Below are 14,748 nucleotides of genomic sequence, written 5' to 3'. Positions count from 1 at the left end.
TTAAAACTGTTTTAGTATTAAAATTAATATATTATTAATGACCTCCAGAGCGTCTGGAGTGTGTCAAGAGCATCTGTTCTCCATGTCTCATGGCTTCAAACGCCACCAGGCGTTCATTGTCAGTATTGTCTTCTGAGGCGCAAGTACATTTATTAAATAAAGAAAAGATTGACGCAGTTTCTTCTACCGCAGCAAATTCTGTTTTTACTGTTGATATTTGGCACCCGTTTAATCAGGAAGTGACAATTTTGTTCTCTTTGACTCGTTGAATGGAAACGCTGCTTTATTCGCAAATCTTTTATGCGTAATTTCAGTTTTGCACATAAATTTAATTAATACATCTGGATAGAAACATATATTGCCTACATTTCAGTCACACAAAGAACAAAGTCATGTATGAGAATGGCTTGTCCTTTTTTAATAAATAATTAGCTTAAATTCACTGACCTTCGACAGGGGCATGTGCTGTAACTATATAGGATTATAATTCTTAATAAAAACTATTGTTCTGCTTACTTTCTAAATGTCATATCAACCTCTATCACTTGATCAATAAGAGAGGCAGACACACAAGTGCATTTTGAAATCTATTAAAACTAATCAACGTGTACAAAAGTGGGAACGTATGTAAAAAAATTTAGAAACGTCACATAAAATTACTTTGATATTTAAATACTTTAGATGTAAAATTACGCATTAACATAGCTGTTTTCCCACACTTACTCTGTTTTACTGATGCAGTGGTGTTGCTATTTAAAATATATGCTCATATTTCCTATACCTTTGCATGAAGTTCAAGTACATCAAGTTCTGCTGGAGAAAGAAATGGTGATCTCTCTTTTTAAGTTGTTGCCATAGTCACTCGTAATATCTGCGCTCTGTTGATAATGCCTTTTTATAGTTGCGGAGTGTGCACTTAACTCTGAGTTGGTCAACTCAAAGTTGATTGACCTAACTCAGATCTCTCGGTAAATCAACTCAAGTTTAAACTCCGAGTTGGTTGAACCTCCTTACTGAAACAGACCCCAGTTCAGTTCAGTTCAGTTTAGGGGCCTGTTTCAGTAAGGAGGTTCAACCAACTCGGAGTTTAAACTTGAACATGGCAATCACGATTACACTGGACAAACCAAATGTGTCTAAGTGCTACTTCAGTCCAAAGGAGGCTTGATAGAAAATGATATCAAATAAATACATGTACACAACATTATAATTTTTTACATAAAAATGCTAAGGCAAAAGCAAAGAAGCTTTTTTTAAGTTGATAAAAAAATGCATGTGTACAACTCTGCTTGATTCGACACATTTAAAACATGTGACCAAAAATTACTAATTAGAATTTGCTTCTTGATGAGGCAAGTAAAAAAAAATTCTGCTTGTCCATTAAGAAAATCCTTAGCGTTTAGCCCTATATAAGTCTGAAATGTCATTCTTGATCGTCTTATAAAGTCTTAAATTTGACTATATAAGTGACAAAATAACACAATATTCAGGCAGCTTAAAATATTTCCTTAAAAATGCCACCTAGAAAACCTTTCTCTGTTTACAAGTGGGAAAAATGACTTAGTAAAACAACAAGTAGTAGATTCCTCAGGTGTCAAAAATCACTTCTCTTTTTCGTCATCGTGTGTGTGCGTGTGTGTGTGTGCGTGGGCTTGTGCGTGTGCGTGTGTGTGTGTGTGTGTGTGTGTGTGTGTGTGTGTGTGTGTGTACCTTTGACGTGCCGCATGAACACCTGTGCAGTTTTTACCTGAGCCACAAAGACATGCAGGTGAAAGATCACTCACTTCAACACCTGCTCAGAACAACACATGTGTTGTAACTGTTACTCACACACACACACACAAACAGATATATGACTACAGTCTCTTTCTCTCTTCTCTTGCTCGCTCTGTCTAGGGTTTTAAATGTACCCAAAAAGACATATATACAATATCAATGGCAATTTTATGTTTACAGCTATGATAAAATAAAGACTTGTTTTGATACACTATCAAACATAAAAACTTGTGATTGATAGCATGATGTTTGGTGGGATAGAAAGGCTATGTGTTCTGCTATTTAAAAGTAAAACTGTTTTCACGATTTCTTTTTAAATAAGGTGCAATTTCTGGTTGAAACTGAATGTCATATTCTTTTAATATTCGTAATATACAGTAGGCAGTGTTGCATTACAAGTAAAGCAAGTTACGTGATATTACTTTTCTAAGTAATGAGTAGGCCCACACAGAATCTGCGCACGGAGAATTCCACAGATTTTTAGCCCATCGTTGAATCTGTTTATTTACTTGTGTAAATGTGTGTACATTTATATTTATTCAGTTTTTAAATTTATTTCAGTAATATTTTTGACTAATATGAAAATGTTCATATGAATTATTTACAATACAGTGTGTACAGTAACATTTTCTGTTTTTAGTAGACATATTATATGAGAGACTTGCTTTGTTTACCAAATAAGTAGATCTAATTAGATTTGCATTGTAAATGTTAAATACAAGTTAAAAAGGTATTATTTTTTATTTTATTTATTAAGGTTTTCAAGAGTTTACACTTAGCTGATGATTCATCAAAAGCTTGTTTGGCATGCTGTCCCGGGAGAGAGCCCCGAGCTCAAGGGATCCTCGAGCCCGGGGCTTCCTCCCGTTTGCAGAGCGAGAGGGGAGCCTGAGCTCGGTGGATCTCAGAACTCCCCGTCTGCAGTAGCTAAGGGAACACGTGAGGAAAAAAGGGGGCTAGACAAATGCTTGATTGTTATGCATGATGTATATATTTGGATGGTGGGCGGAAACCGGAGAACCCGGGGGAAACCCACACGGACACGGGGAGAATATACAAACTCCTTAATTAACTCCTAATTTAATTACTTTAAAAAAAAAAAGTAGTAATATTTGAGTTACTTTTTTGAAAATGTAACACAAGCTACTTTTTAGGTGAAATAATTAGCTTTTAAAAAATTATTTCACAATGAAACACGCATTCAATGACTTTGTTTTTATGGACATCAGTAATCAAATTATTTCCCTTAATCTGAATCAGACAATAATATGATTAAGGTGTTTACATGAGTTGCTTTTTGAATGTTCCTTTCAGTGCATCACCGCGCTATCCACATTTCCTGCTGGAATAGTGTTGTTTTAATGGAATTTGATGCCGTACGTCATATGGGAAAAAAAATTTCGCGATGCAGGTGTCTGTGGTCTTTTACTGACTCCATAGGTGCAGAGAATAGTGTCAAACAGCCGTGTGTGTATGGACAATCCCAGTCGCATGTGTGTTTACATGTCTGTACTGCACTTAATTAATGCGACTAAAATCAGCATAATTCACATGTCTTAATTCAATTTCTGTTTAGTTCGATTAGAGATCCTTTATATATAATATATAATCCTTAGTCGGATTAAGGTAATAAAAAAATCTTTGTTTACATGGTAGACTCTTAATCGGAGTATTGTCTTAATTGTGTTAAAATCTGATTATTGGTCTCCATGTAAACATACTCATTGAGAGAATGTGTTCATTATTTTGAATGCATCGAAGAAAATAAAAAAAGGGGATTGTCTCAATGGACAGTGATTTTACTTAAGACAAATAGTACAAAAGTAGCAAACACACTGCTTTAAACTTTCAATAATCTGTATATACGACATGTAGAGCTCTGGGGTCAGGAAGTTCCAACACAATCACACGGCAATTCGTAACTTTTTGATTTAGTGGCTAATTCATATGAATTCGCACGATCTAATTCGTACAATTTAGTATGATTTGCTCATCCCCCAATGACAGTTGGGTTTAGGGGTGGGCTTAGGTGCCACGCCTCCTCTGAATTAGCCACTAAACTGACAAAACGTAATATACTTACCTTTTCTCGTGAGATCAGGCTGGAAGTTCTCAGATAACATCCTAAAAAAAAATTTTGTTTTGTTTTAAAGGTAAATGAAGGTTATAGAGTATGTTGTAAATTGCAGAACACCTCTATATTTTAAAATATTTTTAAGTTCTGAAAGAGATCAAGCCTCAGCCAGGTAATAAAAAGTAACACAAAAATAACTCAAAAGTAACGTAACACATTGCTTATCACAAAAAGTAACTAAGTAGCACAACTACTTACTGTTTTGGGCAGTAAAGTAATTTTTCCCAACACTGAATATAAGATTTATGAAAAATCCCTAAATCTTGCTCTTGTTCTTATTAATTTTTGTAATTAATTTCTCTCTCTCTGGGATGATTTTGAAGGGCACCTATGATGAAAATCATCTTTTGAAAGCTGTTTAGACAGAACTGTGTGTAGGTATAGTGCAGCCTGATCTCACGAGAAAACATAAGTATTTTACGTTTTGTCAGTTTAGTGGCTAATTCGTATGAATTTGTACGGGTTCAGTCGTTCGAAAATGTGCGATTTTAAAAAGGAGGCGTGGCACCCAACCCCGCCCCTAAACCCAACTGTCATTGGGTGATGAGCAAATCATACTAAATTGTACAAATTAGATCGTACGAATTCATACGAATTAGCCACTAAATCAAAAAGTTACGAATTGCCGTGAGATTGCATTATATAGTGTGTCTACATGCATATCGGGTGCTATTCACCTTATTCTCTGAGTATGAGCGGGCGCAGCCATTTGAATCTTTTTGACTCGAGGCTTCCGGTCTCATTGACTTCCATTCATTTTTTAGACGTTAAAAACAGCTTGTTATACTGCTTGATGTTGCAAACTGATAATTTCTCATTATAGTATTCAATTTTGTCTGTATAGTCATGCAAACACTTGTTTGTAGAGCAAGTAGTTTGACTGTTTTCTGCTGTTTGTTATTCCTAGTCATTTCTCTCATAGGTGACTGAATTGGAAGTTCTAAAACAATGGCAAAAACGAGAGCACTTCTGCATTGAAGAATAAGGTCAATAGACCATTTTAATGTGGTCATGTCATTGAGCCATGAACATTTCCTGCTTGTTAATAAACAATTTCAAAGCTCCAACAAGAGGCAATTCAATCATAACTTAATGTTAAAACAGTTGTAAAACAAGGCTCTTTTTGGATTCTCGGAAGCTATAGAAATTAAACATGTAAAACAGGAAATACGTTGGGAACATTGTTTTTGTTTACATCCAACAAAATGGTCTATAAAGACAATAATTCTCTTTTTTAGAAATTTCCTGATGTTAAAATAGGAGTTGATTGACAGCTGATTGACAGCTGCGTATTAACATGCGTATAATCATATCAACAAGACAGGACGTGCGCAAAGTAACTGGGATTAAAAGATCTGTTCAACTCTCTGTGATCATCAGTCATCATCAAATGTGATGAAGAATGAGTTTTACAAGTTTAAAACTTTTTTGACACAGTGCATGTATGTGCATGTGACTCATCATTGCAGAAAGGCTTTAACTGCACAACAAATACGTCAAATAGCCATCAGGAAAGTTCTTAGTGTAGTATTTCTCACAAACGTTATGTGAGATCTGCTTCCTTGATATCTGTCACTGTGCTGTTTATCTGATGCAGCCGAGGTGGAGATTGAGGCACACTCTGACAGGCACATGGGAACGGTTGGTGGAGAGAACCAGCATTAAAGGTACAGGCAACAAAACCAGCTACATATTGTTCAGATCAGAAAATTCCAATATTCTGAAAGGTATAATAAATAATCTGATGGGTGTTTGAGCTGAAACTTTACAGACACAAAAGACTTATCTTAAATATTGAAAAAGGGGTAAAATAGTTACCTTTTAAAATCTCATCAGTGTAAAAATTCTGGTGAAAATGTAAACATAATAACTGTTTACATCTTTAGTGGAGTCGCGAGTGGTGTTTGAATCTTGGTATTTTAAACATGTTAATAATGTTCTTTATTTTGAATGGAAATGGGGTACTGGACGGGCTTTGGTGGATGTGTGTGATTCAGGGAATTTGGTGTTTAACTGGTAAGCATTGAAAAAAAATATTATTAGAGATTTTGGATGTGTTTTTAAATATGTAATGTTTATTATTTTTAGGATATGTGTTTAAGAGTGTTTATATTAATAATTAAAATGTTGTGAAAAGTCAAGTCTCTCTCTGTCTCCCTCGCTCTCTCTTTCTCTCTTACTCTTTCTTTCTCTCTCTGTCTTGCTCTCTCTCTCGCTCTCTGAGGTGAAAATAAATGAAAAGTAGATCTGTCGATCTGGCCACATCAACTTCACCACATCCTTAGCTGTAGCGGTGTTTCTGCTTGGGGGAAAACCCCTGTGTGTGTGTGTGTGTTGTGTATGTGCGTGTGCGTGTGCATGTGCATGTGCGTATGTGTGTGTGTGCTCACAGGCAGACTGACTCTCAGTTAGGAGAACCCCTGGCTCATCATCACAGAGATTTGAAGATCACACAGCACACAGAGCTGATATGCCTGCGCACACAAATAGAAGTATCATCCCACCCTCCAAAAGGGTAAAAGACACACAGTTCAGACACTCCTACCCTACATTATGATGTCAGTTATGTAAGCTGTAAAGTTCTGCTGTGGACGTTTACACAGGACAGTGTTTCTGAGGGTATTTCTCTATCTGTCACCGTCTTCTCTGACTGATATTCATCATGATTTAGTTTTGTTTTTTATTTAGTGTGTTCATGATTTACGTTTGTATTTGGTTATCATGATAATGGAGGTTAAATGAATGCAGATTGTGTAATTAATTTTGATATTTAACATTCACACAAGTTTTAGAATCACATGCTTTACTTAAAAAAGGGTGTTTTTTATTAATATTATAATTGTACTAATGATAGTGTTGTCGGCTAGATTATATACAGTTTTATGATTCGAATCAGTATCATTAAAAAGTTAGTTTATTTATTTATTTATTTATTTATTTATTTATTTATTTATTTATTTATTTATTTATTTATTTATGGTTGAAACTTAAAGCCATATTTTATATATTCATAATATAAGCAGTGTTGGGGTTTACGCATTACAACTAACATGAGGTACCTAATAATATTACTTTTCTCAGTAACAAGCAAAGTAATGCATTACTTTAAAAATTAAGTAATAATATTTGAGTGACTTTATTGAAAATGTAACGCAATCTACTTTTTAGTTGAATTAATTAGCTTTAAATAAAAATTAAATTGCTGAATTAAAATTAAAGTATTCACAATGAATCACACAGTGAATGAGAGAATGTGTTCATTATTTTGAACGCATCGAAGAAAAGGTAAAGGGGATCGCACACTCACACAAATATTAGCCCCCCTGAATTATTAGCCCCCTGTTTATTTTTTCAACACATTTCTAAACATAATAGTTTTAATAACTCATTTCTAATAACTGATTTATTTTCTCGTTGCCATGATGACAGTAAATAATATTTTACTACATATTTTTCAGGACACTTCTATACAGCTCAAAGTGACATTTAAAGGCTTAACTGGGTTAATATAGCTTAAAGGAGCTAATAATTTTGACCTTAAAATGTTTTTTTTTAATAAAACTGCTTTTATTCTATCTGAAATAAAACAAATAAGACTTTCTCCAGAGGAAAAAAAAATAATTATCAGACATACTGTGAAAATTTCCTTGCTTAAACATCGTTTGGGAAATATAAATTAAAAAAATCAAACGGGGGCTAATAATTCTGACTTCAACTGTATTTATAGATTTAGACAGTTTTATCATTTGAATCAGTATCATTAAAAAGTTTATTTATTTAATTATTTATTTATTTATTTATTTGTTTATTTGTTTATTTATAATAAGTTAAAGTTTTTAGGGGAATATATAACTTGTGTTCACAGATGCCATCACACTCACCATATGATCCTTCAAAAAATTATCTGTAAGATCTTTCAGAGATCTAAATCACCTAAAATACAGAATTGTTGCTTTTTGAAACATTATTATTATTATTATTATTATTATTATTATTATTATTATTATTATTATTATTATTATTATTATTATTATCAAAGATGAAACCAGTTGTGCTGTTAAAAATCTCAGAGTGAACAATGACACATTGTTCAGGGTAATTGAATAAAAATATACCTTTAAAATAATGCTAATATTTGTTTCCTATTAGATGAAACTGACTTAAAACACTTTTGTATAACTGGATAAAAATGATTTGGAAATATAGTTAACTTAAAATAATTTAACAATGTAAACATTAGTTCCTGCCTTAAATTTTTAGGTAATATCAGCTTAAATTAACATCAAATCGAAACAATTAAATCACTCTAAACTTATTTTATTAAGTTTGAGTAACATAAAAACATACGTTAAAAATGTTTTTATCATTACTCAATATAATTTTTATGGTAAATAACTTGTAAAATATGGTACATTGACTTACTGGTCATATTTAATGTTAGTAGCATTTATTTGAAATAATTTTTTAAAAACATTATAAATGTCTTCATGGTCAGTTTTGATCAATTCAATGCATCCTTATTGAACAAAATAAAATAATTTCTCTGACATTCACTCAAAAACATTGTGTTTGCTGTTTGTTTAAATTTACTAATTTAAAATGAGCTGATAACACTTAATCATTTTATGTTCAATCCACTTAAATTTGTAAAACATAAAATAAAAAACTAGTAATTTAACTTAATTCCTTCATGTTGCCCCAACACAAATCGCTCGTGTGAAATATTTTTAACAGTGTTGTACCCAAGGAAAATGGCAACTTTATGAACTGACATAATTCACAAAACAAATCATTTTTTTAAATTAACCATTATAATATTCAAACATAAAACATCTCACCTGTGCAACCACAAAATGAAAAATGTTTGCTTATTTTCTCAGTTTGGATTGTGAAATCACCAGTTTGAATCCTCTTTCAAATGTCAACATGTGTGAACGCACCTTCCGTCTGCGCATGTGCAGATCTTACTCCACCTGCTGACCAAAGTCCGGTACTGCATGGCTCCAACCTTAAGTCAAACTTACTTGATAAACTTCAGTAAAGTTTACTAAAGTTCTTTAGTTTATCTACTGGATCCACATTAAAGTTCACTTCACAGTAAAATCCTGTAAAGTCTACAAATTTGCCAAAATTATTAAAGTTTACAAGCATTTTTCAAATAGAATGAGTGATTGCTTTTTACGGTGTATTTCTATCAATTTTATTTGCTGTTTTAATCTTAAATATTATTTTGAACAATTTAAAAACTATTAAAGTTTTAAAGAGTAAAAAAAAAGTATCTGACAGTGCTCTCCATGTGCCCTATTCCTCTAAAGCATGACCAAGAGCCCTCATATGGGTGTTATCCTGCAATTGCATGTGTGCCCCAAAGCCACCTCTCTCCTTACACTTAAAAAGTATCATTTCCTTTCTTAAACACTTACACAGTCAAATCACTCTCACAGACAGCCAGATTGACAGGCGGCCAGCTCATCGACTGTCATCAAAGCCTTATGAATCATATAAGAAAGGAAGCGAACAGCATCAAACAGAAAGAAATAAGAGATGGGGGAAAAACACAAAGCACTTGCTAGTCTGTCTAATTGTGGTGTTTCAGACCACACGTGACTCTGTCTGTCTTAAAAATGACCTAAGAAAACTTCCACCTGCATTGGCTCAGCAAATACATCCCGCAATCCTGCAGCTTCGAGAGCTTTTATGAATCCTTTCAGAAGACACTTAGCAAAAGAAAAGGCCACTTTGTGGAGAGCCCAGGGTGTCACTTGAGAAGGCTGCCGAAGGCTGAGAAAAGAAAGGGGAAATCACTTTTTTTGGTGTCATTGTGTTTTTTATGTTAGCATTGTGCAGCCTTTTTAACAGCAGGGTGTCAGGGAAAGCAGAGAGCTGAGAGAAATCCAACGATCTTGAAGCATGAAATGAACATTTTTAGCAAATTATTTGATCGTGACCAGTGTTGGGTTAGTTACTTTAAAAAAGTAATGGTAACACTTTACAATGAGGTTAATTAGTTAATGCATTCACTAACATGAACTAATCATGAACAACACTTGTACAGCATTTATTAATCATAATTGAACATTTACTAATGCATTATTAATATCCAAGTCCATGCTTGTTAACATTAGTTAATGCACCGTGAGTTAACATGAACTATAACAACTGTATTTTCACTAACTAATGATTTTAACTAATTATAAATGACTTTGGTCACACTTTACAATAAGGTTCATTAGTTAATGTTAATTAATGCATTTACTAACATGAACAAATACTGTAGTAAATGTATTGTTCATTGTTTGTTCATGTTAGTAAATGCATTAATTAACATTAACTAATGAACCTTATTGTAAAGTGTGACCAAAGTCATTTATAATTAGTTAATTACATCATTAAAACTCTATTTAAATTATAAATACTCTCAAAAAATATATATATATTGCTGCTTATGCAAACGAATATATTTGAAATGAGCTGAATCAACATAATTCTTGAGTTTTTGGTGGGACAACTTAATTGTTTTATGTTAAATCCACTTAATTAAGTCAACTTAACAACGTGAAAGTATTGTGTCTGAAAAGTAATTTAATTACGCAATAAGTAGTTTAAGTACTTGACTCATTACTAAAGTTCTTTTAAATATTAAAGCATCTACCAATTAAATAGTATTATTTTTTTTTTAATTTGATGGCCTTTTAGATTTATTAAAAATAAAACACTTAAGAAAAGTTAAGTATATGTATCAAAACCCACAAATTGTTTCAAAGTGATTATGACACCATATTTTATACATAATATATATTGATATCTATATATAGCATGTGTATTCATCTGAGTAATCTAACCTTCTTTAGTATGATATACACTACCTGACAAAAGTCTTGTTGTTGATCCCAGTTGTAAGAGCAACAAATAATAACTTGACTTCTAGTTGTTCATTTGGAAAAGTGGCAGAAGGTAGGTTTTTCTGATGAATCATCTGTTGAACTGCATCCCAATCATCACAAAAACCCATTGGAACCAGCATGGACCCAAGATTCTTAAAGAAATCAGTCAAGTTTGGTGAAGGAAAAAATCATGATGAGTTACATTCAGTATAAGGGTGTGCAAGAGATCATGATGGCAGAGTGGATGGCAACATCAACACCCTGAGGTATCAAGACATTTGTGCTGAACATTACATTATAAACCACAGGAGAGGGCAAATTCTTTAGCAGGACAGCGCTCCTTGTCATACTTCAGCCTCCATATCAAAGTTCCTGAAAGCAAAAAAGGTCAAGGTGCTACAGGATTGGCCAGCCCAGTCACCAGACATGAACATTATTTAGCATGTCTGGGGTAAGATGAAGGAGGAGGCATTGAAGATGAATCCAAATAATGTTGATGAACTCTGAGAATCCTGCAAGAACACTTTCTTTAACAATTCCAGATGACTTTATTAAGAAGTTATTTGAGTCATTACAGAGATGTATGGACGCAGTCCTCCAAGCTCATGGGTGTCAGACACTATTTCTGTTAAGTGACAAGACTTTTGTCTAAGCAAAGTCAGACCTTACTGGCCTAATTAAATAATTAAAAATATATATATATTTTTTTTTGGCAAAATAACCGTAATCTAGAGGCCTTTGCCTTTCTTATAAGCCACTTCTGATACCAAATGATCAACTAGAAGTCAAGTTATTATTTGTTGTTCATAAAACTTGGATAAGCGACAAGACTTTTGTCAGGTAGTGTAATGTATATATTTGCAAATACTCTGCTCTTCTGTATTGATTTATACAGAACTGTTGAATTTATTTGATAAATTATAAATTTTATACATTTATTAATACATTTATTTATTAGGTTTATTTTAAATAATTACCTAAAAATGAAAACTAATCCTTTATTTTTACTTTATCATCACAAAAGTGATTTAATAACAGTAACTAGTTACACTCAACACTGGTCGTGACTTACATCTCTACCGTTTCAGGCTTTTAAGCGATTAAAAACTCATTTGATTTCATTTCGCTGCAGTCAGATCAATGAGAATCAGACCTTTTTTTTTCCTCCAAATAGAAATTCAATAACCATTCACCTCTGACAGGTGACCTTATGTTCCTATTGAAAGGACAGACACAACAAAATGCAATCATTTCAACTGTTTAATTCCCCAGTGAATTCTGTAACATTCTCAGGCTCTTAAGGATCTGGTTTAATGACATAAGAGATAAACAAAAAACGGAGGGGGGGGGGAGTTGGGGGGAACCACATACAAGTGGAAAATGTAACTCATAAGAAAATACTTTCTTCAGTAGTTCTATCTCTAGAAGTCACGTCTCTATAGTGGTAGAAAATAAAGCTCTCATGATCTCCTGGTACATCTTGCATATATTCTTGTAAAAATATACTTTCAAAATAAATAAATATATAAAATAAATATCTTTAAAAAACATAAATTAAAGGACCTAAAGAGAAATTGAGTTTGGAGGAGTTTATGTCTCCCGCCTGTCCATGCCAGTGTTTTGGAAAAGTATCTCAAAAGCATTTCGCAGAATTCCTTCAGAAGCCTTCTAGAATTTTCAGTAGTGGTAAGAGATGTCTGTCATTCTCCCTCTTGTTTTATTTTAATCCAACCTCCCTTGATGAATGGGTCCAGAATATTGTTCTGTTTTTCAGGAACTATCCAGAGTCCAGATATGTCTGCTTCCTTCCACTCCAATCAAGGGCTTTCCATCTCCTGCAATTGCTCCAGCATTGAACCTCAAATAAGGATCACTTTTCCCCCTCGCCTGCTCTTCTTTCTCCAAAGAGAGGTCTGTCCAAGGGGGATGAAGAGCATGCAGGTGCTTTTTGGGGTGGTTTTGAGTTTGATGTTCATTGGTTTCAGCTGTGACCGAGAACATCCTTGTAAAGCTCAGGAACTCGCTCTGGATCCACAGGCCGTGGCAAGAAATGTGTGAATCGTTGGTGTCTCCGAGAGCGTGCCCCATCTCTGGACGTCCCGTCTTTGTTGAGGGCTACATAATAATGAGATCCACGCTCACCATGCCGATATAGGTTAGAAGAGTAAGTGTTGTACCAATTCTCCTCAAACTGCTCCCTGAACACACACTCCGCTGACAGCTTTTCCTAAGAGAGGGAGAGAAGGGGAGGCAAGGGTTAATCGCACTGCATAACAGAAGGATAAACTGTGTCCAAAGGCTATTTGAAATTGCACCATAAATCACATTCTCAATTTTAGCACGGGCAGGCTATGAATGAAATGAATTGTTGCATTACTCAAAATAAAATGTGGCTGGTGCAGTGCTGGAACCAAATGCGTTTGTGCTATACTTACAGATCCGTACAGTTCGCCCTTGCTGTTCATTCCCAGATACAATCCGCTATCCACACCACGGATGCTCACCATCCCCACAGCGAGGCTAATGAATTCCAATATACCTGTGAGAAAAGCACAGCTGTTAGTTTCCAGTTGAGACAGCAGGAAAAGCACCTGCAACAGTGGCATCAAACTGGCCTATACTTAATTCATGACGTCTTTCACACTTAATCACTGTGTTTTGCTATATTATAATGCTATTCGAACACAGTATGACAGTTTATGAACATAATAATAATAGTCAGTGGCGATAATAATATCACACTTTACATTACAGTGCAGTTAGAGACTGACCAAGTCAGCGATTTCATTATTAAAGCATTCATAATGCATGTTGTTTGCTTTGAATATTGATAAATAGCAGATTAATATTAAATAACTGTACGTGCACAGTCTAAAGAATACACAGTGTTCTTTCATTAGTGTGATATACAACAAGCATGCACTGTTGGGTTGTAATGATAAAACAACGCCAGATAATACTTACCAAATCTGCTGTGGTCCTTCCTCGTGCCTTGCACCGAACCGTCCGGTAATATCTCGAGGTGGTAGCCGGTCCTGCAGTAGAGCTGCCGCCGACGGAGGATCCCTTTGAGATGCGTCAGGTCCGGTGAAGTGCTGCGTGACAGGCGCTCGGCGGAGACGAGGTGCTCGTTCATCAGCGCACCGGAGTCCCCGGGGGGCGTGAGGACGAAATGAGACCCGTGCGCAAAGCTCTCCAAGCCGTGAGAGAAGCTGCCCACCAGCTCGCCGACTGCACCCATCACCGACACTCGAAGAAAAGTTGCCGCGAGGAGAACCCCTGTGGTTTCTCTTTCCCTGGTGTTTTGCGCAGTCACTGCTTGCGGCTTTGACAGTCAATGCGTGTTTACATCCGATTCTCTCTCTCTCTCTCGCTCGCTTCAGGTTCAGCACATGCTCTCTCGACCTTCCAGGCTACTCCCCTTTGCTCCGGTCCCCCGTGTATCCAATACTCTCTGTTACGCACTCCAGCACACTCAAGCTTATGCGGCTTCTCTCCTCTTGTGCTCTCTGGATGTGACTGGCTCTGCTCTGAGACACCAGCCTAAATATGGCCCTTATGTAAATGGCCCTCTTGACATATGCTAATGGAGCCTTTTATAGATGACTGTTTGAAACATAACTCCTTGATCGTTGGATCCCCTTCTTCTGTCTTCTTTGATGATCGGTTTCATCTGCATCCACGCGCATAACCCATTGATGGATTATGATAAAAGTGCAGATAAAAACATTGTAGAGAGCGGTCTGCTAATCTTTGCAACGAGCAAAAGAAAAGTGCTGTTGGATGGAGAAGAGGATGCGCACTGTGTACCGATCCGTTCCGATCCCCGGGGTTTACGCGCACTGACGCGCTCTGGCGAATCTCTAGTGTGAAGCAGGTGGAAGCCAAGGAGAAAAAAGGAAAAGAAAGGGGGCGGTGCTCGAGCGACAGAGAGAGAGAAAGAGAGGGAGAGCG

The 14,748-nt window shown here is 35.2% G+C and overlaps 1 protein-coding gene across 1 annotated transcript; it reads right to left on the bottom strand.

Annotated features, from left to right (window-relative positions):
- Positions 1-12,155: 12,155 nt before the first annotated feature.
- fgf20a (fibroblast growth factor 20a) lies at positions 12,156-14,741 on the bottom strand. Its single transcript, XM_056446898.1, has 3 exons — positions 13,759-14,741; positions 13,230-13,333; positions 12,156-13,021 (listed from the first exon to the last, which is right to left on the bottom strand). Exons 1-3 carry the CDS (start codon positions 14,033-14,035, stop codon positions 12,776-12,778), a joined length of 627 nt encoding a protein of 208 aa, XP_056302873.1. The 5' UTR covers positions 14,036-14,741; the 3' UTR covers positions 12,156-12,775.
- Positions 14,742-14,748: the final 7 nt, after the last annotated feature.

This window comes from Danio aesculapii, chromosome 1 (assembly GCF_903798145.1).
Source record: "Danio aesculapii chromosome 1, fDanAes4.1, whole genome shotgun sequence".
In the NCBI taxonomy this organism is placed as follows: Eukaryota; Metazoa; Chordata; class Actinopteri; order Cypriniformes; family Danionidae; genus Danio; species Danio aesculapii.
This window is presented reverse-complemented; position numbering and strand designations above follow the sequence as displayed.